At 34.8% G+C, this 26,474-nt stretch overlaps 2 protein-coding genes and 1 pseudogene across 2 annotated transcripts; all 3 read left to right on the forward strand.

Annotated features, from left to right (window-relative positions):
• The first annotated feature begins 1,315 nt into the window (after window positions 1-1,315).
• Window positions 1,316-1,735, forward strand: LOC128180497 (CXXC-type zinc finger protein 1-like). Its single transcript, XM_052848619.1, has one exon. The coding sequence runs from the start codon at window positions 1,316-1,318 to the stop codon at window positions 1,733-1,735; it is 420 nt and encodes a 139-aa protein (XP_052704579.1).
• A 7,229-nt stretch (window positions 1,736-8,964) lies between these two features.
• LOC128179312 (uncharacterized) lies at window positions 8,965-12,197 on the forward strand. Its single transcript, XM_052846711.1, has 2 exons — window positions 8,965-9,082; window positions 9,357-12,197. Exon 2 carries the CDS (start codon window positions 9,393-9,395, stop codon window positions 11,070-11,072), a length of 1,680 nt encoding a protein of 559 aa, XP_052702671.1. The 5' UTR covers window positions 8,965-9,082; window positions 9,357-9,392; the 3' UTR covers window positions 11,073-12,197.
• A 6,921-nt stretch (window positions 12,198-19,118) lies between these two features.
• LOC128180498 (uncharacterized) lies at window positions 19,119-20,900 on the forward strand (annotated as a pseudogene).
• Window positions 20,901-26,474: the final 5,574 nt, after the last annotated feature.

A 26,474-nucleotide genomic window follows, 5' to 3' on the forward strand; every position in this document is an offset into this window, starting at 1 on the left:
CCAGGAACAACAAAAAGCATATGATACCTTGAAGAGTGCGCTTCAAACAACTCCAGTGTTGACATTGCCAAATTCAACTGACAAGTTTATTTTGGACACCGATGCCTCGAACAATGCCATTGGCGCGGAGCTCTTACAGGTACAAGATGGACAAGAGAGGGTTGTCGCATATGGTAGTTTCACATTATCTGCAGCAGAGAGGAGGTACTGTACCACTAGGAAAGAATTGTTGGCAGTAGTACGCTTCACACAGCATTTTAGACATTATCTCCTGGGTCGAGAATTCCTGGTGCGCACAGATCATAGCAGTCTACAGTGGCTGATGAACTTTAAGGAGCCACAAGGGCAACTAGCGAGATGGTTGGAGGTCCTCAGCCAATATCACATGCAAATTCAACATCGTTCTGGGAAAAAACATGTGAACGCAGATGTTTTATCTAGGCTGGACGACAATGAACCTTGCAAGGAGATGTCCATGTTTAACCCACCTTCATCTCTTCCGTGCGGTGGATGTAAATACTGTGTGAAAGTTCATGAGAAGTGGCAAGATTTTATAAAAATTGATAACGTTATCCCACTAGCCGAAAAAAAGAATAGGGAAATAACAGAAGAGGCGGATCAAAACACTACTGTTGTACAGGAAATTGTTATTCATGTACCAAATGCCACAAACACAGAGACAATCAAAACTGAGGAGGCAGTAAGCATAAACTCAGTTGCGACAAGTTATGGTATCCAGTATACAACCGATCACTTGTCTGCTGAACAAGCTAAAGACAAAGATCTGCATCTGGTATTACATTGGCTGAAGAACCAGGAAGAACCAGCAGAGACGGACCTGTTTCTAGCAGATCAAGCTGCCAAGAATTACCATATCAATAGAGAGCAATTTTTCTTGGATAGTGATGGAGTTCTTCGTAATAGGTCAAAGAACAACCTGACCAGGTTAGTTGTGCCAAAACCATACATACAGGAATGTTTTGTTAGCAACTCTCAGACAGATTGGGATGAGTACCTTCCTCAACTGGCAGGGGCAATCAGATCGTCAGTGAACAGGATGACGGGCCTAACACCCAATATGATGATGTATGGACGAAAGGTTAACATGCCAGCTGACTTGGTTTTTCAGCCTCCAGCCTCCGATACCACTACAGATGAGGCAGAATATGTCTGCAAACTAAAGGAAGCTATCATTCGTGCTCACGAGATTGCAAGACAAAAGTTGAAAACCTCTCATTCTTATATGAAAAGGGACTACGACGTTCGCATACGCCAGGTGGAATATAAGCCAGGAGATTAAGTCTATATTTTGAATATGGCAAATCGGAAAGGCAAAAGTAAAAAGTTAGAATCTCCGTGGAAAGGGCCGGGAGTAGTCCTAGCGAAAATAACATCATATGTTTACAAAGTGCAGCTAGAGAAAATGACAACCGTCATTAATCACGACCGAATGAAAAGATGTTGTGACCTCGAGACACCCAATTGGGTAAAAAAGAAACAGAAGGAGGTGATTGATGGTGTCCCGGCAAATCTGGATACTGGTGATTTGGAAATATTCTGTTTCTGTCGAAAAGGGGATAATGGATCGTTCATGATACAGTGTGACAGGTGTGATGAGTGGTATCATGGTGATTGTGTGGGTGTGAATGCAGAGCAAGCAGATAAGTGGACAGAGTATTTCTGTCCAGCCTGCCAGAGAAAATCAGTGCAAAAAAGCAGTGTATTAGATGTATAGGGATGTATAGTGATTCTTTTTCTTTTTTTTTCTTTTGAAGGTCAAGGTCTGACTTGTGATAACCGTGTTTACGGTGTATTGTGTATTTGGTTAAGAATGTCAAGTGACAGTGATGTGTTGGAGGAGGACGATACCTTTGTGCAGTATGGTGACAATGGGGAGCTGGTTTTTCATCGTGAAGAGCGGGCAAGTATGGAGGAACTTCTGGCAGACGCAGAAGACATCACATCAGAGTCTGATTGGTCCCACCACTCCTCTCCACAGAAACCGATTCGTTCGAGCCCAGAGCCAACAATCGAACAACAGTGTAGTAGCAGGATTAGTAGGGCTCCCGGTGCACGCTCAAGAGATTCCGGATGCCCAGTCAGGGAGTGCCCTTTTGTGGGCCGGAAGTTAAAGTTCCACGTCCAAAGCGAACACCTGCCTCGAATCGTATGGGATAACCCCCAGCCGCCCATAAAGGAGGAAAAGTTAGGGGAATGGACAGAGGGGAGGTACAAACTCCTGCTATTCCTCTCAAGAGCGTTAGTTGGATCAGAAAGGGTGGAGGATCTCGTTCGGTGGGCAGAGGAAGTATTATCTCCCCTTGTGCCCGTCCAGTCTCAAATCCTGGACCAGTCACAACAACAGATGAGGAGCCTATCAAGATGGATGCGATGGGTGGACCCAGGGCAGTTCCAATTAAGACCTATTAATTCTCCTAGCGTCCTAATTCATTGGAGATACCAGGTACTGATGGCGGAAAACCTGGAGCCTGCCTAAAGGTTGGAGTTCCTCCACTTTGGGCATGCATTTATGTCTAATTAAGACAATGTCCAGAGCTCGGTCTTTCCTTATGCCCTGTTGCATTCCAGCAACGCTAGGACCCTGGCAGGGGGAAGTGGTAAGGAACCACCTCGCGAAGTCCCCCGTCATTCATAACTATGACAGAATGTATTTTTTGTTACCCAGTTTATGGAGGTGCTCATAGGGAATGGTGCCTAGTTCTTTAATAATTTTTTTCCTTTGTGTAGTTTCCCGGTTACGCGGGAATATTTTTATATATATTATCATGTTGAAAACTCTTTAAAATAGACAAGGGATGCAGGGGCATCCGCATTTTTTAAAAGGGGGGAAAGTGTAGTGTATTAAGCTATTCGACCGACTAGACCGACGTACGACCTAACAAAGCAGCACATAGAGGTAATTCGGGATATAGAGGGAACCAGTTGAGTACGGAGCCGGAGAGATCGAGACGTACGGAGCAGACGAGAGAACTGATCCACTTAAGCCGGGAACCTGGTAATCCATGTATTGATTTTATAGTATAAATAAATACTACCACACTTCTATATCTACCACCTCTAGTGTATTTTATTGTATAGAGGTGGTAGATATAGAAGGTTGAAAAAACTTCGTGACGAGCCCCTGTGGTTTGAGGTAGTTTTCTCGATTTTTTCACTATTTTAATAGGAAGTAAATAAATGCAAGCTAAATGTAGAAACAAATGTGAACAGAAATGATTCCCGGATAATTTATTTCTGTTGACTACATGCGCGGATCCAGATTTTATTTAGATGAGAGTCTCGGAATAAATACCATTAAGGTATCCCACTCCTCAATGTTGTTGTATCAAGATTTTCTTGAGAAGTATATCATTGAAATCTGTAGACAAAACAAACTTAAAAAATACAAAGATAATGGGGGATCAGTATCCATCCCTCTGAGTTATGGCCCATTTAATTTGATCTTTTTGCACCTAAAATGCAATTTCATCCTGATTAGGATTTGCTGTCAGTATTTTTGATTAAGCAAACTTATTTCTTCAAATATTGTTTTTAATTATGCACAATGGTCACACTGAATCGAGGGATTACGAAAAAAAATTGTACAAAGCTGCATAAATTTTTTTGTGACCTTTTTGCACTTAAAATAGATAATTTCTTTAGTAGTTACAATTGGATTTGAAATAAAAACTTTTTGAATATCAAGAATTTTATAAGACTAATCCAGTTTGCCTAAATATGTATTCAGTATCATTTTGACATAATATAACATGGGGGTCAGTGATGTCAAATTTTAGATATAGGGCTTCAAAGGTAAAATTCTCGCAAAATTTGGCTTAAAAAAATTCAGTTCTATATATATGCATGATTTTATGCTAAACGGCTATCACATTCTCAAGATTTGATTTTGTACATGTCACACAGAACCTATAAAATATGTTACAAACCTATCAAATGTTAAAAATGTGAATAATGATTAAAGTATAATAAAAAGAAAAGTGTATTGAAAATTCATAAAATTGCTTGTTTCTGTCATTTTCATCTAAAAAACCTTCCGCACGAAAAAATAGTTCCCTCAAAAACTTGTTTGTTTCTTGAATTCAAATGGATTTTCTTTATGAATGTTGTGTAATTATGAAATAATAATCTATCTGTGATGATTAAATAAATAAAATCATATTCATTTTAAATATAATGATCATCTGCGCAATGAAATCAAAACATGAGGAGTGAGATACCTTAAGCCTGCCCGAGGCATGCTAAGTCGGGGGGGGGGGGGGGGGGGGGGTATACAAAGTTCTACTTTTAAAAATAGCCCTAGGATTCTAATATCATTGTTTTGCATTAACGAAAAAATATTCAGAATAGGTCTGCAGACCTCAAAATGAAGGGGTTGAAAAATGCAACAATATTCATGGTACATTTAAAAACTTTTTGACAGTTTTTTTAAATAGTAGTGTCTGAAAGCTTTGGAGAAGGTTTTTTGCATCAGCATGCAGCAACGACGTACCAAGTCGATAGCGTCCAGCAACATCTTACTATAACACTAGGTGATAATAGGACAAGGGTCAGCAAATACCGTCAGCCACCAACATATCGAGACGTGTATTCAAGTTTTCCTTCTTCCCAAGAACCATTGGGGACTTGAACAGTCTTTAAGATCAGGTCAAAGAAGAGGTTTCAAGCAATCTGATTAAAATCATCTAGGAGCATCGAGGATCTGATTGTATCAGATTGAGCTAAATAGAACAGATACTAAATTTGCTTTATTTGTCGAAATTTCACATCCGTCTTCTATTTTTCTTCTTCTAAAATATGCAATTCGTAGTCATGAAGTTTAGGTTTGTCTATTAAATCATCTGTTATAATAATGGGGCCTATTTAGCAAAGCGAGCATAATGCAGAAAGAGAGCGCATGCGAGCACATCATAATGCATATACACCGGGGGGGCTGAAAAGGCTTAGCGAAGGGGCGCCACAAGGCAAGCTGACAAGTACTTCAAGATAAAAACTTCAAAGTGATGTTATATATGTAAAAGGGTAAATCGGGAGTCGCACCCCCCCCCCCCCCCCAGGACACTTACAAAACATGAATGCTAAACGTATCGCCTTTAATTTCTATGTAGTTTACATGTAAGTGAGGTCAAATTCTATGGGGGTCAGCTCTCAACGTGTGGGGGTCGTAGATCTACAGGTCTTGAATGGTTTTCTACTGTAGGAAAAGGACCCTACTTGTCATAGAACACACTGACTCTGAATCAGTTTTCTCCTTAGAAATTTAACCCGCGGGTCAATATTATACGGGGGTCACTTTTCGTCGTTACACCGGTCCTGGCTCGGAGTCAATCTGTAATGCAAGTCGAATATTGAAAAGTGTCTTACTAATAAGTTTTATATTATGACGAAACTCAACTCAGTTCATACTTACGTCAATACATGAACTGGAATGGGCCATTGTCATATCTCTTGCACTTTAGTGTATTGTACTTTAAGCAGATTACATTGAACATAGAAAATAGATCGCATTTACTGACTCCACAACTCAGAAGAATCAAATCCCAGGACACCAGGGTTTGGGGTAATGCTAAATGTAATGCAATGCATTACATATTTTCAAAGTAATGCTAGTAATGTGTAATTTAAGCATTACACGTAATGGTAATGTAATGCATTACTTCCAAAATCTAGTATAATGCTGGCATTACATGGCATTACTTTGCATTAGTATGCTTTTCTATGCATGTTTATTTGTAAAATCGTGATGAATTGAATAACTGTATTTGATTAAAAATTGTTTTGAAAGAAGAAAAATAATTCTTGAGATAAAAATATTTTAGTTGTATGATTAAGCATGTTAAAAAAAATCCATTCTTAAATTGTCAATATAACTAGCTATATCAACACAATTTCATAACATTTTAAGAGTGTCTTATTAAGAAATTCAAATCATTTGAAAAATGTACTCCAATTAGTTGTACATGTACATTCAATGAATTCTTTACTGTGAAGAATGTGTCAACAGTACACAGTGTTGTTCTAAGTATCAAAACATTCTATTGTTTAAAGAGGTGCTAACACCCCAATAACCACCCTTCTATTGGCTACATTAGAATGGAGAACAGACATACACCCTTAAAAGCAAAAACGAATTCAATAAAAAGAATGCGCTGTCCAACCAGGATCTCTTGAAGCTTAAAAATTAAATTACTTCCAGTATTATGAACCATTTGAAAATAATAATTTTACACACACACACACACTCTCTCTCTCTCTCTCTCTCTCTCTCTCTCTCTCTCTCTCTCTCTCTCTCTCTGTTGTAATGTAATTGTATACATGTATTAAGTACAACAGTTTGGACTGATAGAAAATACAAGATTCATATATTTTCTATTATTACCTAAACAATATATATATATATATATATATATATATATATATATATATATATATATATATATATATATATATATATATATATATATATATATATATATATATTTATATATATATATATATATATATATATATATATATATATATATATATATATATATATATATATATATATATATGTATATATATATATATATATATATATATATATATGATTGCGCCCATGAGAAAAGGGTCCTTATGTCATTTTTTACAAAACAGAGAAACGACGTCATAAACGTTGGATGTTTAATCATAGCGCCGTATTCCAGCCACATGTAACGTTATACTATAAATGAACGAATAAAATTGTTTATGCTAGGCTATTTTGAATAAAGAATAAAGTTGTTGTAAAAGTATGAAACATTGTCTTATTTTCGCTTATATTTTATTTATTTATCGATTTTTGTTTTTCGGATTTTGTTTTGGTTTAAATACTACACAACCATGGCGACGATAAACAAACTTACGAGGAGTGGATTCAAGAATACATGTACATTTGTAGTCAAATTATGAGAGCAAGCTCTGTATCACTGCTTTCATTCTGTATCATGGATCAGTTTGAGGTATAGAAAATATGTGCACACATTTATTTCAAAGAATTCATTATGAAATCAAACTTTTTTTTATATTTACATCAATTAATAATGATCCGCCGACTTGTGACAGACGACCATCCGACATGTTGTTGTAGGCTACATGTAATTAGTAGCGAAACGTATTTTGCAAGAAAATATAGTTAACTGTATCTAATTAATCTATAGTTTTACATAAACGATTCTAATATTTTAGAAAAAGTAGTGAAATCTAACAGTACTACGATATACGTACGAGTGAATAGAAGAGAGATAACTCAGTCATGCATTAACTTGGGGCTCAGGACGTGAAATCTGTATCAATTTAAAAATGACTATCAATTTAATTTTTAAACAGCAGGCACGTAGCATCGGGGGGGGGGGGGGGAGGGGGGCAGGGGGAGCCACCCCCCCCCCCCTTTTTCTCGCAACAAGAAATTTTTTAAAATCCACATATAAAAATTTGAATTAACAAGGAGTTGCCCCCCCCCCCCCCCCCCACTTTTTGGGGAGTATGTAAAGAATTGATATGAAAATAGGGAAATTAGGATTGAAATTGAAGTTATATACTACGCCAGATTTTGGGAAATACCTAATTTTCCTTTTTTTTTTTTTTCCTTTTTTTTTTTTTGCTTGTCAAGATTTTTTGGATGAGTCTGCCCCCCCCCCCCCCACACTTTCAAAAATGATGCTACGTGCCTGAACAGTTATTATTGTTTTTTTAATTCTTTATTTAATCAAAATTAACACGACACAAAGTCTAATTTAGAAGTCTTCTGTTTATTTATCTTTATATGATTTTAATTATTTAAAATAATTTAATTAGATATTTAAAAAAAAATTGAAATGTCTATTTAACACAATTTCAAAAAAATAAATAATGATTTTGATATTAAACCGAATCAAAATGAAGTTGGACACAAAATAATTGTACATTTTTAAAATACACTATACATGTATTTTAAACATGTACAATATACATACTATAATTTAATGTACTACAAAATTTACATTCATGAGAGAGAGAGAGAGAAAGAGAGAGAGAGAGAGAGAGATTGCAGGAGGGAACTTTTTTTGGTTTTTAAGTAAGTTATTTTTTAATAGGAATTAGACAGACAAATTGAAGAACATTTTGGGCGCTTGAATGTGACTCGACATGATGATAATCATCATTCTGAAAGTGACCATGAAGATGAAAATGAAGATGTTGACCATGACGCAACGATCGCTCTTCGAATGTCCGAGTTTGTGGAGACACAGAATGAGCATAATTCAGCTGTAGATCTAGAAACAGACGAATCTTTGGATACATTATGTGTCGCTTCTGATGGTTCGTTTATGAATAGATGCGCATGTACCAAGAACTGCTTTGGAATGGTGGGTCTGAATACTGATCTTGCTTGCAGGGGGTGGGGATGGGTAGTCTAAGACTTATTTTTTACAAGTCTAGCATGTTCATTTGGTAAATTTTATTTTTCAAGGGGTGGGGTATCCTGATGCTTGTCTTCCATTTCCTTCTCTCGATCCGCTCTGACGTAACTACATGCCATGTAGTTATATAATTGGATAAGCATTTTCAGTAAAAATGTTCAAATTTTGTTCACCACAATGACCTTTAATAATTAATTGGTGATAAGGTCACATTCGCTTTTTTTTTCTTCATATAAACATCCACACATTACACATTTAAATACATTTATACTTCACTACATTTGTAAGCTGATGGTGGGATTTGAACCCACTCTTCATTCTCAAAGGAATGTGTGCACCATTACACCACATCATTTTAAGACAAAACCCAATTATTATCAAACCAAAATGAATAACCTACATTTTAAAGCTGAATTGAATATATCTATAGTTCAGCGGTGATAAAGAATGTCAGATATATTTAAACTTCCCAACAATGGGTGACCATGATTCTGGACCAACACACATACAAGCACAAGTTTGTTACTGGCATTTAATTTGTTCATGTAACTTGCACAGGTAGCAACCAACCAGGAAGAATAAACACCTGACGCCCGCCATGTTGGATCGTGAAGATTTGTAGTTTACCAATGGGGTAGCGTTAGGTAAGTTTTATAATCCACCTTCTTACTGTGTTTTCTAAATAATCTAAAATCTTTGGACTAATGATTTTTATGCCTTATATTTGTTAAATTCATAATTTTTTCATAAATAGTAAAGAAAAAAGCAAATTACTTTCAAATTGTATGACCAAAAATGAAAGTGTACTGCATGCAATGGAAATTCTAATTCCTACTAATACATGTATAGAGATAGAATTACTCAAATCAAGATAATAAACGTATACATCATATATACATACTGAATATTACTTTTCAGGTTTAGTTCCCCTATAGTTACAAGAGTTCCCTGACCATGGACCCCTGGAACAGCGCCCAGGATGTTGTACGTTGCACCCTGTGTCAGCACTCTGTGGCCCCCATGTACTGTGAAGTTTGTCACATACATCTGTGTAAAGACTGTGTAGAGAAACATTTCTCTGATTCTTCTAAAGTTCATAAAGTGGTGCCACTTAAACAATATTTAACCACTCTGAACTATCCCAAGTGTAGGAAACACCCCACCAAACAATGTGAACTCCACTGTGAACAATGTGACATTCCTATTTGTGCAAAGTGTATTTCTACTAAAAAACATTTAGGTCATATACAAGTTGACATTTTCCAAAGCTTTGAAAATAAAACAGAAATTTTACAAAAAGATTTGCAAGAATTAGAAAAATTCATTTATGCTAAATACAAAGAGATTGCATTAGACATCCCAGTGCAGAAAGCTGATCTGAGTAAAAACTCCCGAAAATTGACAACAGCAATTGACAAACAAGGAAAAGTCTGGCACAGAGAAATAGACATCATTATCACAAACCTGAAATCTAACGTGGAGGAAATGGAATCCAAACACCTGGTCGTCCTGAATAAACAGGACGATGAAATCACACGCACCATTTCTAAAATCACACAGACCATTGCTGAACTGAAGAAGTTACTGAACTCTAAAGATGTCAGCCTTGTCTCTGAGTACAAATCCAGGAATGCTGAATTTAGAAGATTGCCTCCTAAACTCAAAGTGTCCTTACCAAACTTTAGGCCTCAGGAAATCCACACAGATCAGCTGATTAAACAGATTGGTTCTCTGTCCGCATTATCTTTTACAACAGAGGAACAAGACTACAGCATGCCGCCCCAGGGAGCCAAGTCCTCTCCCCCAGACCGGTCACTGATGGATGTACCCCAGGTCATCACAGCTATAGACACAGGGTATGAATATATATATGGTGTGACATGTCTGAATGACACAGAAGTATGGACGCGTGGTGATGACGACATGATGAAACTCTTCAACCTGCAGGGGGAACTAGTGGAGTCCATCCAAACCAAGTCAGGGAACGATCCACAGGACACAGCAGTGACAAGGAGTGGGGATCTAGTTTATACTGATTACAAAGATAGAACTGTGAACATAGTGAAGAATACACAGATACAGACAGTGATCAGACTACAGGGGTGGAGACCTCATGGTGTCTGTAGTACCTCCTCTGGTGACCTCCTGGTTGTCATGGACAGTGATGATTATAAACAATCAAAAGTTGTGTGTTACTCTGGCTCCACAGAGAAACAAAGTATTCAGTATGATGACAAAAGACAACCTCTCTATTCATCTGGTGGGTATAACACTAAATACATCAGTGAGAACAGGAACCTAGATATCTGTGTGTCAGACCATGGAGCCTGTGCAGTAGTGGTGGTCAATCAGGCCGGGAAACTCCGGTTTACCTACACTGGTCCTCCCTCTACTACCAAGAGATTATTTGATCCACGCGGCATTACAACAGACAGCCAGGGTAGGATCCTGACAGCAGACGGTAACAACGACCGTATCCACATCCTGGATCAGGACGGACAGTTCCTCCGCTACATTGACCGACATCATTTACACGGTCCATGGGGTTTATGTGTGGACACCAGAGACAACCTCTTTGTGGCTGAGTTGATCACAGGTAATTTAAAAGTGAAGAAAATCCAATATTACATGTAAATCAACTAACTGTATAAATTATAAGTAAACAAAGCGTATAAGTATTTATTACATACTGTGTGTAGATATAATGTAAACAAACTATACACATGACATGTCATCATACGGTGTGTATCAGCTGTGTATGACGCTGTGTGTGGATAATTTAATGTTTCACACATACACTGACCGTGTCTACAAGATGTAAACAGACTGTCTAACTGTATCTATGTGAGGTTTTCATTAGTCAATCATTCCATTTCTTTAATCTTTATTTGTTTATATATCACATGTTTGTATGTAAACAAATTGTTCTTTAATATTGCATATCAAATCTCAAGGAAACAGACCATGTTTATACATATATATATATCAAGTGATTCTATGTACATGTATATTACATATAAACAAACTCCTTTTTCTATTTATAGATGTATATATAAAGTGACTGTTTTGACTGTGTTTATAATCTGTGTTTGTTCCATTAGAATGAATGGACTGTATTTGTTACATGTGGTTATCAGCAAACTCGGTGTGACATGTTTTAATTACACATAATGGGTTAACAGACAGATAGCACTCGAATCTTTACCAGCAATGGAGCGAGGCCACAAAGGGACTGAGGCCCATTACTTATATAGAGGAGTGATACCAGTATATTAACCCAGTCAGAATTCACATTGAATAATGCTATTGTTGTGACTTACCTTTAAACCTTTAGAATTAGAGTAGATGTTTGATTTTCTGCTAATCTTGTATCTTCTGTTCTAACTTAGTAGAATCCTTGTGTGGAATATTTTGTCCCTTCGTGTTTCTATCTTGGAGTTTTGCAGAACTGATCAAAGGATTCTGAAAATGTATTTAGACAATGAGTATATTGACATAGATATATATAATAATATTGCTTATGAATACTTGACGATTATTTCATTAATAAAACTTTAAACAAAACAATATCAATGGTTTCTTTAATATCAGCACGTAGCCTTTTAAATTTGGCGGTGAACAATATAGTGGCACATCAGATCAGAACTGTAGCGTTATGAGCACCAATTGTCTTCCTGACATATAATTTCATTTAAAAGAGGGGGACGAATTACAATATATTAAAACATATAAAAGAACAAAATTTGCACATATAAGTACCGGTACCAATTTGTCTTCGTTGAAGCAGCAGTTATACTGCCTATTTGTGGTCAGTGGAGCAGTGAGGTATGAGGCTCTCTCTCTCAGCGAGTGCAGTAATATTAGTGTGGGCTGACAGCGATATCTGAGGTGATTTGACTGCTATTTGATGACTGTAACAAGTAAAATACATGTAAAATATGAATGAGCATGTTTGTTATAATATACCCATACGTAAAAGTATCATGAACGAATTGAATAATAAAGACAAGTAACAAAGTTTTCACTTATATTGAGACGTACTTTTAAAAATACATGCTGCCAACTGGTTGACATCAAGGTAATTAGCAGACAAAAGTTTCCACAGTCTATTACTTGCATTGTGACGGCATGTATTGATTAACTACCCCCTATACTGAGTTTACTATGTGTCGGGTGAGACGCCATCCTAGCTGGCGACAGTCTATGTACTAGCTCTTTTATCGAAAATGTAAAAATCAACAGACTTTTAATGAATTGTTTTTTTTTCTGAGAATCTTAAAAAATTGTTTTGCTTGCAAACAACAGCTTTAACAGTTTATGCATGATATAATTACATTTAAAAATAGCATCTAGCTGTCAAGAAAGGTCAGGCAAGCTTTTTTTAAAATTTCCAATTAAAAAGATTATAAATAGACTGTGATATATCTAAATGTATTTGTATTATCTAAAAACCAACTTCTCCATAATTTTGCATAAATCTTCATTCTTCAACAATACACGAGTTTTGATAAATTACAACACAGGGGCATCGTATCCGCTCTACACTATATGACATATATATATAATAATACACAAGGGAAGAATTGAAAGTAGGACACGATTTGTAAACAATGTCAAAAAACAACTCACTTCACAAAAGTTACGCAAATCCTCGCACACAATGTTGCAAATGTTGTCAAAAAACACGTTCACACTCAAATATTCCTAATAAACTCGGTAAAAAAGCGTTTTTATCCCATTAAAACCGCTGTCTGCTGCAGAAACCCAATCTCTTCGCCCAAGAAAAGACAACTCTGTACTTTCTCTCTCTATATGTTCAGTAATGAGAGTGAAATTTCGGCCGCGGCGGTAACCTGTAAAATGTCTGGGGAAATTTTCGTCGTATGTTACTACCGTGAAAAAATTTCTACAAAAGATTAAATGATAGGAAATATATTAATTTGTTTTTAAACAATTGCATATTAAATTACGCTAATTAAAGTACATGCCAAATATATCGGAACGAATGTTAACAGAAATGTAAATTTAATATACTAGGCTAGTAATTTGATATTGACAATTAAAACAATGCTGAAATTCTTAGGCAACGACAATAGTAATTTTGAAGGTTTAATGGGTTGCAAAGACAAAAAATTAATTATGAGTATTTTAATTATTGAAAAAAAAAATCATATAATTTTTTTTATGTGAACACCAATGTAGTTTTTCATTAACATTTTAGAGAAGAAAAAAAATATCTAAAATTTTCCCAGACATTTTACAGTTTACCGCCGAAATTTCTACTATCATTACTGAACATATAGAGAGAGAAAGTACAGAGTTGTCTTTTCTTGGGCGAAGAGATTGGGTTTCTGCAGCAGACAGCGGTTTTAATGGGATAAAAACGCTTTTTTACCGAGTTTATTAGGAATATTTGAGTGTGAACGTGTTTTTTGACAACATTTGCAACATTAAGTGCGAGGATTTGTGTAACTTTTGTGAAGTAAGTTGTTTTTTGACATTGTTTACAAATCGTGTCCTACTTTCGATTCTTCCCTTGTGTATTATTATATATATATGTCATATAGTGTAGAGCGGATACGATGTCCCTGTGATTACAATGAAAAGAGGAGGTGTTGAAACATTAAATAAACGATGTAAATATAATTCTTAGACGTAGCTAGTATTTTTCCATATGAAAACGTTCAGAAAAACTTGGCATTTATACCATCTGCATCCTGCCCTGACGACTGGTCCCCGAGTCTGTATTCCGAACCCGGCTTGAAATGTACAGCACCCCCCCCCCCCCCCCCCCCCTTCTTTTCCATTTGAATGATTGACTCCAGTGACTATATATAATACAGTTGGAGCGTAATACTATAGTAATACTGTATTTTTCGCATAATCCATTTAACTTTTCTTTGCTTTCAACTCCTTCCAACATTTGTTGGAAAAAAAACTTTTTGTCGAAAAAACTTTATTTCAAATCATCGATTTAACATGATATATAAATACACTGAATTTCAGTATTTTGCTTTTCCAATACATAAATTCATGATTACATATGCTAATACACCACATGGTATTATATTCACACGCGGATCCATAGAAATGAAAATTTTAAGCGAAAAATGTCGATCGAAGAACTTTGAGACAACAGCAATAATCTGACTAAAATCTTCGATGCTTCTGTTATGGTTTTTGTATTTCGCTACAAGGCGACCTATTAGTTATAAAAGGGAACACCAAGGATATGATTTCAATCAAATTGGAGAGAAAACCAACATGTACATAACAGTTGAGAATCTCTAACCCATTTCAATTTGCATACCTGTCAGATGGTTTCAATTTTTGTCAAAAATTTTCAGACCAATGTTTTAATTTTCTACATATATAAACATTTACTGAGATGGGTTCATTTCATTTTTTTTTTTCTCATATCTTAAGATATTGCAAAATAATCGTTATTATTATTATTATTATTATTATTGTAAAAACAAACTTTATCTCAAGATATATAGTGATATTGCTTAAAAAGCGTTTCACAGATAACATAGCGCCTTTGATACCGCGCGCTATGCCGACATCGGCGCCATTTGTCGCGGTACGTCAAACCGCTCGGTGGAGAAACCTTTTATTAAAGGGGCCCGACATCTCCCTTATAAAAACCATATCAACACAAAAATCCTCATTATTACCGTCTTCCTTGAAAGACGGTATAAAGAGTTGAAATAATTTACAGTCTCCGGGTTGTGCACTTCCTTTCCTTTGTGATTGGTAGAAAATACATGATGTGAAATTTTACATTTATTTCATTGGTTGAAATACTGTTCGGAGCAAGGGAGATAATTTTCTGATGATATTTTTCATGTACGACTTAACAAATTTCGTAGATTTCAAATCTTAAAAAGTGAGAAAACGAAAAAGCAATACAAAATTGCTATGAATGAAATTCAGCCTTTGGTTTTCAGGTCCAACTAGTTGAAAGTAATATTCTATAATATCTATTAAAATTATTATTTTTCTTTTAGCATTCAAATATTTATACAAAATTAAAAAAAATTGATGCGGTATGTCTAATATCGGCAAAGTTATTTGCACCTTAGATAGATAAATGCAGTGGGATAAGTTTGATTTTATCAAAATAATACGAGTCTACGACCCTACCTACGATCTCTTTTACCCTATAGTCGATCACAACTTACAAGCTCGGGTACGCAGTTCTCAATTTTAGACACGAAGGCTTAAACGACAAATGACATAAAATGTTTCACTCGCCATGCTATGTAGAGGAAGGTGACATTTATCTTAAAAGAATTAAACTGTCTTTGATAACTAATTGCTGTTTAGGGTTTGTTCTAAAGACGGTAAGCTTTTTTAAAAAAGCTAAACTTGTTTCCATAAAGTCGACAGCGAGAGCAGTTTTAAAAGAAGAATGACCTCCGCCAACGTAATGCAGTCAGCCAAGAGATTGGACCACCCCGAGATTTACTTTAAGAAAGCCTGCCTCCATGCAGATTGTGATGCTCAAGACAACGAGAAACTTTCCTCTGCCAGCAGACGATACCGAATGGCGCACGCTTCTGGTCGTCGTTCTTTCTGGTACTCGCTACGTCTACGCTTGGCTGCAATCGAAGGTCTACGCAACGCGTTAAAACGTACGTTTACTTTAAATACGCCATGATCAAAGCTCAGGAGATGTAGGAAGTCAGGAGTGACGAGGATGAGGAGGGCGATCGATACGATATGGCCCAGTGATTTACAACATGTCGCATTATCTTAACGATCGACCACAATGATAACAATGAATAAGACTTGATTTGAACATATCTTATTGTGTAAATAACACAAAAGGATTGGAATAATGAATAAGAAACGGCTCTTTTCAGAGCCACTCAAATTATTCGAGAAGAATGCCTGTACTACACGTACTATTTAACAAGATAAGGATTCAAAACACATATACATTTCATTTAATTAAAGATATATCACCCAAATACAATTTTATTGCAAAAAAAAAATCATCTTGTTTTAAATGATTAAATCACAATAAAGTTCAAAGTTCGGACCCAGTTCCGACACATGGCATCAATTTATTATAATGGAGAGGGGGAGGTAGTCATCTACTGAATTCGCCAAACCTGGAAAAATCCTACACTGTCTTTTATCTTAAAGCGCAAAGGACTATGTGCGGTTTGGTCAAATATCTGCCCCCGATTTTTAAACAGTATCGTATTAAAATAAAATCTTCACAAATCATTGCATAGAGGATGCCTAATATGTTTTACGGTGCTACCGTTATGGCGAGCGCAGCAATAATTACACATACCTTGCATCATTGTCAACTTATAGTTTTATTTAGGTATCAACGAACGTCCAAGAATCTTTATTATTCAACAACATTTTATCTGAGATAAATTCTATATTGGCGTGCGACCAGTATATAAACAATCTAATTAAAATCAGATCTTTGATCCGCTCCGACAAATTCTGATGTCGCTACACTTTGTTCAGCGACTATCAGAATTTCGGAGCGTTACAAAGATCTGATTTTAATCAGATTAGTATATAAATAAATAAAAAATCTTACGAATTATGACATGCATAATGAAAATTTACTGGAAAAATAGGTATATTTATTTTATTTTGCATTCCAATTCATTTAATTTCGTCTCTACTTTGATTTTTGTTGATTTATCATAATTCAATTTTGATTACCTGCTGCGCTCGCCCCAACGGTCGCACCGTAAAACATATTAGATTCAATAGTCTAAGAAAATATCCATAAAATTTATTTTTCCTATGTAAATAAATTTTGCATTTATAGAGTATAAAACATCAAACGTATCATAATCCCATGGTACGAACCATATTTAATTTAGGCCCGGTGGACTCAGCTATTGATTCACATCTGTATTATATGTTTTTTGAATGTTGAGCGATATCGATTCCAAAACATTTTACTTGAATAAAAGGTTATATTATCTAGTAAAACCTATACCGATCGAAATGATTTCGTGATTACACATTTAAATTAAAGCTGCTTGGTCCGATTTTATATCAAATTTTATGCACGCTTTTAAACGATGGTTATGCTACGTATATGTATAATAATCATAGGCGTCGGAAGCAAATTGAAAGTGGGGGGGCTAGACTAATCCTCAGAAATATTGAGAAAAAAGTAATTCCAAAAATCATGGAAATCCTAATCCGTGGGGGGGGGGGGGGGGGGGGTATACCTATACTTCCAAAAAAAAAAATTACTTACCAAATTTCTTTTTTCCAAAATCATGAAATTCCTAATCCGTGGGGGGGGGGGGGGGGGGGAGGGGGGGGGAGGGGGGGGAGGGGGGGAGGAGGATAGTATGCTTCTGAATCTAACTTCTCAATCTTTCAAGGTAAATTTAGGAACAATAATCTTTCCTACGACAAAAAGTGGGGGGGCTGAACCTTCTATTATGCTCTGTTTGTAATGGTTAGGTATAACTTAGCAAAAAAAGTGGGGGGGGGGCTAAGCCCCCCTAGCCCCCCCGGTTCCGACGCCTATGATAATAGACATTGCAGTAGTTTCCCAGTCAATTAAGCAAACATTCAATGAAGAAAAATACGTACAAAATTTGCTGACATAAAATGGTACCGCGTTATTTCGCTTCATGTTAAATTTCACCCCTGACGAGGAGACGGGTATGGTTGTATTACGAGTTTGTCGTCGCTCTGAAAAAAGGTCGAAATGATCAGACAAATTACAAATAATCACGTGTACGTTGTTCGCTAATATTTCTGAAGTTATCGATGCATAGCATGCGGATTGAATGACCTCAATCATTCTGGGGACGAAACCAAACGGTTTCTTTTTCTAAACATTCCCGTGATGCATTATGGTTTGTTTTTTCGTTTGCCCAAAAAGAAATTATTTTTATTTACTTTGAATATTTCTAACTTTGAAAGGAGACTGCTGGTGTAAATAGGAGAAAGTCCATAATTTCTAAGATAAATGGTTAATTAATTTGTATGAAAAATGTTGATACTGTAATAACAAATAAATCGGACCAAGCAGTTTTAACTTGTTGTTAACATGACTGCAGTGTTTCTTTTTGATAATTCTGAATAACAATTGTATCGTTGATAAATACTAATTGCTCATGTATTCACTCTGTATTCATCCTGTTCATGTTTACAGATGACAAGATGGATGCATATGATTGTCTACGAGTATCAGAAGTCCTGTACGAGGGTCTGTGTTCTCATATAGGAACACGAACGGAAGTGATCATCAGGAGGGAGTTGATGGATATGGAAGAGATAATACGGAATTCAAAAGGAGTAAATGAGGGGACAATATGCATGCATAGTAGTAGCCACAGAGAAGGATTTAGGTTGAAGTCCTCAGATCAAGATATAATGTTTTGGTGTAAAAGATATAATATTATCTGTGATGTTTCAAATTCTGTTGATTTTTATCCATGTACAATGCTCATGGAACACTTCGTTACTCCTCCGGGTTTTGTAAAATTAAAGCTTTTGACTCCAGCAATATGTTTTATAATTAAATGTTCCGTAGTCATGCATATGAATAACTACTACATATCAAGTACAAAATTCAGGAACACTATGCACCATACTTTAACAAATTCTGGAGTTTTTACCGAAAAATTGCGACTGCATGGACCTTGTTCCAATTTTTATTGGGGAGGCCATGAGATGGACTATAGTTTATGTATACTAGTAGCTAGTGAATATTGGCCTCAAACAGCCCAACCTTTGATCGCTAGATGTCAGCTGAAGCAATGGCCAACCCAGACCTTACTTAGGGAAAATACTATATATATATATATATATATTCAATGGATGTCACGTTATGCCCATAGGAAGTAAATTAATTGATGATGACAGTGAACTAGAATGGAGACTCTTTTTCTCTAGCAGAACAAAACATCGTTTATTCACTCAATCATACTCAATTTCTTTGTTATGGAATGTTGAAATTATTTTTAAAAGAGGTTTTGAGTTAGAGACACAGGCATCGTTAATATGTTCCTATTTTATGAAGACCATTTTGTTCTTGGAGATTCAGAACAATCCGGACGACGCATTTTGGTGTTCTTATAATTTACTGTTTTGTTTCTGGGTGTATTTTAAACGTTTGTGTAAGGGTGTTCTTGATGCTTACTGTCCAAACTTTTTCATCCCAGAAAACCAAAGTGTTTGGTTCTTCGCGTGAAGTTTTGCTATCCCAGTTTATAAGTTACTATGAGATGGGTGTGACTTGTCTGATGCAAAGTCCAATTCTCAATTCCATCCTAGTACCAGCTTTGTGTAATCCGAATTTTTCATTTCCTTTCACAGAAGGGCATGTTTTGCCACTTGCTAATATGGATTTATCTATTAATGCTCAATTACAAATAACTCATTATGCAATGAAGTCAAAAAAAGAGTGTTATCTAACATTGAAAACGGCATCTAACTTATTGAAGTTATCACTCACTCAGGTCCAATCTTTATCATTACACAATATGCGATGTCAGACATTCTCATTCAGACTGGTTTTATATTGGCAAGTAGTTCTACAAGCAACATGAATAAAGCATGGTGCAAAACAGACAGAATGGCTAAAAACATGTTACGATTGTCCTCTAGGATAGGACCCTTGTCCCAAGTACTTTGTTTGGGTGTTTATTTCTACAACACAGCTCGATACAGCAAAGTTCAAGATATAATCAAAATATTTAAGCAGAGATTCTCACAGCCCTTTGTCTTATTTGATGATCGTGACAAAGACATGCAACAATATATCGAAAATATTGGTATGTATCCTTTGGGCGAAAGAATGAAGAAAGCCTGGGTAAATGATTTGTTCTTTCCAATCTCCTATCTATCTGAATTCGATTTAGAGCACAGTATGTGTCAAGGAAGCATTCTGGATCCACAGATTCCGCTACATGTCTCGTTTCACATGTTGAATGTGCTATCTAATCACAGACTAGGAAACAGATCCCAGTGTCTACAGTCACTGACAGACCTACATACACTGCTTCTCTGTGATAACGGGACATATGCACCCTTAGAATACAGAGACATCGCATGGCACATACTAGGGATCTGTCAGCACGTTGTGGGGGACCTTCACGGGGCGTTACAGTCTTATCAGCAGTCAATAAGACAAAAATCATACCATAAACTACACGGAGCAAGTGCGACCAGAATACGTCTTTTTCTTCATCAATTAATTGTGTAATTGTTAATCATCAATTGATAACCAAACGGTGGTATTCCATACATTTGTATAATACAGGTGTCGACTCTAAACAGAATATATTTAGTTCTTCAACAGTTAAAAGTGGAGTTGTTATTATCAATCGATTTGTATAATTATGTGAATATGAATTAGAATTGTGTTTTATATTTAGGATTTTTTTTGGGGAAACAATAAATGTAAAGAAGGGAATTAGTATCATATCGTTTATGAATAAATTTAGTTCTATAAATCGCATGCATTCAGTGAAGTCTTGTTTGTCTTTTTTATTCTTATTTGAGACTGGTTGCTTGGAAAGTGGTTAATGACAGTTAAAAATATATCTCATTTCAAAAATCGTTTCAAAATCATAAACATTTACTTGCTATCAACTTGCAATGAAGATCATCAAATTGAAACTTTTCAATATGACATTACCTTCCCTATGCTAGAACTTCTTTTTTGAAGTTCTTTTAAATGATTTGTAAATAAATCTAATCTGAAGGTTCAGATGATTTGTTCAGATCAGAATTTCCCCTTTATGGAAAGTCGCATTGCATTGTGGGTGAAATTATCCTTCATTTTTGGGAGTTGATTTTAATCAACTCTCCTATGCAGTTACTCCGGCAAACCGGAAGTGAAAATACTATAAAGACCTGAATGACCTGAAACTGTATGTAAATGATATACTTTTATATTTTGATATAGTATTCATATACAGCTGAGGGGCTACTTGCCAAGCAAAATAACATCTCGTTGATTTTAGCAAAAAAAATATTCAATAAAATCAACTCCCGTCAGTACTTCAGTACTTTGATTGGAGGATAGCATTTCAAGGGATTCGTACATATCTTTATTGAAAAAATGTGAGAGTCTTCGACTGAAAAAAAAATATGTTTTCTTTAAAATCAGCCCTGCAATTAATTAAACTTTGATATTTATAAAATATTATCAATGATTATAATTAATGACAGCTATAAAATAAGGTGATTCTTTATTGTCTAATAATTATATCTTATGTCATCGTTGATTTCCTTTGTATAGGAAGAGTTAATACCCCTTGATTTTTTTCCTTTTTTCTGATTATCTCATATACATATACAGTGTACATTTTTAGTTTATAAAAACCTGATATATATTGTAAATCTGTTTTCACCATATGCTATTTTCTGATATGTTATTATGTACTTGTTTATAAGGAATCAATAAATGGTATATTAAAAAAAAAAAAAAAAAAAAATACCCCTTTTTTGAAAAATTCCACCCGGAGGCGCAAGCATTTATCTTCAAATTTGGGAGGATAAAATCTATCCTCCAAAAAACGGATGTTGCTTAGACCTGTCAAAGATATTTTTCAATTTCAATTCTTTATTTCTTTAAGCTTTACAGCTTATCAGTATAACATATGTATAACATGAAGTGGTGTATTTACAGGAGAACTTGTGCACGTACAGATAATAACATTTACTGTTATATATACAGGTTGAGAAAACAAAAGACTACAATTATGTAATAAAGTTGTCCCTTAATAACATACTTTTTGAGATGAATTTGCCAAGATTACAGAGATCTTTAACATTGTCAGTATGAAAAAGTTGAATTAATTTAAACATACAACTGAATGTTTTTTTTATAATAATATTCTTTCATGTATAATCTGCGCAATGTTCTGTATAGTGGACAAAAAAAAAATGGAATTCATCTTCAACACTAGTTTTGCAATGTGGACAAAATCTATTTTCTCTATTTGTGTTATTATATCTACCAGTTTCAATAGCCAGGCGATGTGACGATAGTCGTAATTTAGTTATATATTTCTGTAATTTAATGGGAATACATTTTCTTAAATAATATTGAAGATGTATACCATTAATAAGATATTTGTAAAAAAAAAACAAAACAAAAAAAAAACATTTTTTTGAATTTTCAACATTTGCAAAAATATCTTGTTTTGCCTGATCAAAAATTCTTTGTTTTACAAGTTGTAAAATATTTTTTGGTTAGACCATATATAAAAAAAAAACCGAGGTCAATGAGAATTTTCTTTACATCGAAAACCCAGTTTTTATAACCGTGTTCTTCACAATTAATATACATAACTTCGTAGCAATGTCTAATTAATATACAATTGTCACTAATTAAGACATTTTTCCAAAACTTAATAATGTTAAACATTCTATAATGTACAAAGGGCACATGGCCCAATTCAGCATATAAGTAAGCAGTATTTGTACTTTTCTACACTCCGAGAATTTGTTTACAGAAGTCTGTATGAAGTTTCTCGATATTGCAACCTATATTATTTCCCCATATTTCTGAACAGTAATTAACAATTCCACCAATAAAACAATCAAAAAGCGACAATAAAGTTTCTATATTAAATTATATTCCCCGTATATTCTTTCTAAGCGCAAACAATGCTTTTCTACCTTGTTCAGATAATTGTTTTTCAGCTTTGGTAAATTTGTTGTTAAAATTGAAAAGTATTCCTAAGTAAGTGAATTGTTGTACAATTTCTAAAACATCATTACCAATATGCCAACACTCACTATCTTTAACTCTGCCATTGTTTCTAAAAACCACAATTTTTGACTTTTCCGCATTGACATGTATTTTCAAAGTATTACAATAGCTATGTAGTTCATTCAAAAGACATTGTAAACCTTCCACAGATTCAGAGAACAGGGGCCCGTTTCACAAAGATTTCCTAAGATGTTTCCTAAGATAGAACTTAAGATATGCCTAAGTTATAACTTAGGAAGTTCATAAGATTTGTCATAGCTGTTTCACAGAACTTTCTTAGCCTAACTGACTTAATCTTATCTTAAGATACATTGTAAGCCACTTTTTTAAAATCATTTCATCATCGATCATGTAAATTCTTTTCAATATGGCACGGATGTAAACATTTTTAAGTAAACGTAAAAATTCATTCCCTTATACACCTAGAAACAAATTAGAAAGAAAAAAATTAAAACGTGTAAATAGAGTGTTATTAGTGCAGTGCCTATGTACTGTGCATGTACTGAAATTATGTATAACATTTTACATTCACATGCATATACGAGTAGATAAAAATAATGTAATATACCCGTATATTCTTTGAAAACGGTATTTTTTTAATCACAGTATACGGTATATTCCAAAATGGAATACAATACTCACATGCAATAACAAGTAAGATTTAGAATGAAAAGATGTGGAACTTTTCAAACTAAGTTTAATGTAATGCGTGTTTTCTTGTAATGGTTGATATAAGATTTTTTTTTTTTTACAAAAGGAAGCATCGCAAATAAATGCATCTTGGCTGATAGAGGAAGTGAGGATAAAAGGCAACAATTTCTTAATGAAACAGCAATCCCATGGATGATTTAACATCGGCATACCTAAACCACTTGCCGGTCACTCCTACCCCTCCTAACAAAAACTGAAATAAAGAACCCCTCACCCCACCGCAAAGAAAACACCTCAAATTTCTTTCGTAAAAGAGAAAATTATTTGGTGGAGGGATAGGGCAAATCATCCAGCCATTCTGTAATTGAGTTTTACTTAGTATTTATTCCTGTTTTTATCAAACCGCTTAAGATATCAGTGATTCTTGTGAATGACTAATTTCATTATCATCAGTGCACTAGCTATAACAATACCCGCTACCCATCTGGGCGTGCGACCAGATAATTTTAAAAAATGTTGACATTAAAAGTTTACACGAGAGATGTTAATTGAAGAAATATATGTATATTTTGATAGATCTATATTTTTCATTTAAGAAGTAAAGTGAATGAGTCCTAATGATTTGTGTATTTTCGTATTTTTGTTCAACTTTAATGTATTCATTTTCTCTTTAATGTACTTCATTTCAATACAAAATAAACAGTCGCCATATTGAGTTTGTTCCTAAGACATCGATTTACCTGTCTTAAAGTTAAGACATAACTTAGGAATTTCATAAGATAAGACAAGAATAGTGAAACGGATAAGTAATGAACTTATGAAAAAGTTCTTTCCTAAGATATAACTTAGTCCTAAGAATGCTTTGTGAAACGGGCCCCTGGACCATATCATCAGCGTACATTTAAAGAAACAGATTTAGGGAAGATAACTCGTAAGACAAACAATCGGCATTTAAAAAGCTATTTTCGAAATCGTTAACATATAAATTGAATAAAATGGGTGATAACACTTCGCCCTGCATTAATCCTAGGTTATTACAAAAATATTCACTTAAAAATCCATCAACACCAATACAGGATTTCACATGACGATACAACGCTTTAATAACTGCCAATAGTTTTCCTTCAATGCCAACCTTTAAAAGTTTAAGCAACAAAAGTCTTCTATCAATAGAACCAAACCCTTTTTTAAAATCGATGAACCTCTTCTTTTTACATAGACTGTTACTAATAATAGAATGTAAAGAAAAAATAGCATCACGTGTTTCACAGCTTGGTTTAAAACCAAATTGTGCATCCGTTATAACATCATTATATTTTGACCATTCCAATAACCTTTTGTTTAAAATTGAAGTAAATAACTTACACATATTACTAACAAGACTTATACCCCTGTAGTTGTTAGGGTCTGTAGAATCACCCTTTTTAAACACTGGAATAATCATTGAGGAAGACCACGTACTGGGAAAAATACCAGTATTTAATATACAATTAAAAAGATTATGTAGTATAGGTAAAAAATAGTCTTGAAATTTAATAAAATATTCGTTCAAAATTCCATCTTCACCGTGGGATTTTCCAGGCTTTAGATTACCGATAGCCTCTTTAATTTCATCAGTTTTTATCTAACTCATCAAAAATACAATTGATATCTAAACCTTCATTTCCACTTTCGATGTCACCGTCATCCTGTGTGGAAGCAATTGATTTAAAATGCTCGTAAAAATTTTCCAAAGAAATATTTGAATAAGTTTTAGACCTTTTCTTAAATTTGGCGAAAAATTGTTTTGGATTGTTTTGTTTTGGTCACCTTCAGTATTTTTGTAGATACGTTTGGCTTTGGCTTCGTGTTTTTTGTAGATACGTTTTTTACTTAAAAGATCCGCATTGTTAGAATTACATTTAAAACTGTTAAATTTGCGCAACGCGACAACATAATCCTTATACAAAGATTTTAATTTCCCATCAAACCAGGGCTTATTGTCAACCGATAGGTATACTGTACGTCTATGGGTACTTCGTACTGTATTTGTTTGTTTTGGATTTTTGGATTGAAGCTTAAAATGTTGGCCAAAAGAGGAGTCTAACAAATTAACCAGTATTTGTAAACGTTCGTAAAGTTCGTCTTGTGACGTAATACACTCAAAATTTACAGTATTGCTGATATTTTCACATGCAAAAAGTGATTCTTTACACAGTTCTAAGTAGCAAGGATCCCATTTAAAAACATCACGGGATCTTAAAAAATCATTGTTTACAATATCGTATGCATCCAAAAAGCAATGAAGTTCAATATGTAGTGGAGCATGATCAGAAAACATTGTAAACTTGCCAACGATATATTTACTAATGGTGTCAAACATGTCAGATGTTGTTAAGAGATGGTCAATAGTGCTTAGTCCACGCGCACCGTTAAAAGTAAAGTCATTCGAATAGCCTCCTTTGTGTCGCCCGTTCACAATGCGCACGCCTGTGGCCTTACATAGGGACAATAGCCGTGTTCCATACTCGTTGTGACCTACATCTGGGTTGATCCGCTCAGTCAGCTGATCGTCATTTGAATACGACAACACGGAAACAGAATCATGAACAGCATCATTTTCAATGTAATCAGGCTTATTTTTTGTTCTACTGTTAAAATCCCCAAATAGA

This window comes from Crassostrea angulata, chromosome 4 (genome assembly GCF_025612915.1).
Source record: "Crassostrea angulata isolate pt1a10 chromosome 4, ASM2561291v2, whole genome shotgun sequence".
NCBI classification, from domain to species: Eukaryota; Metazoa; Mollusca; class Bivalvia; order Ostreida; family Ostreidae; genus Magallana; species Magallana angulata.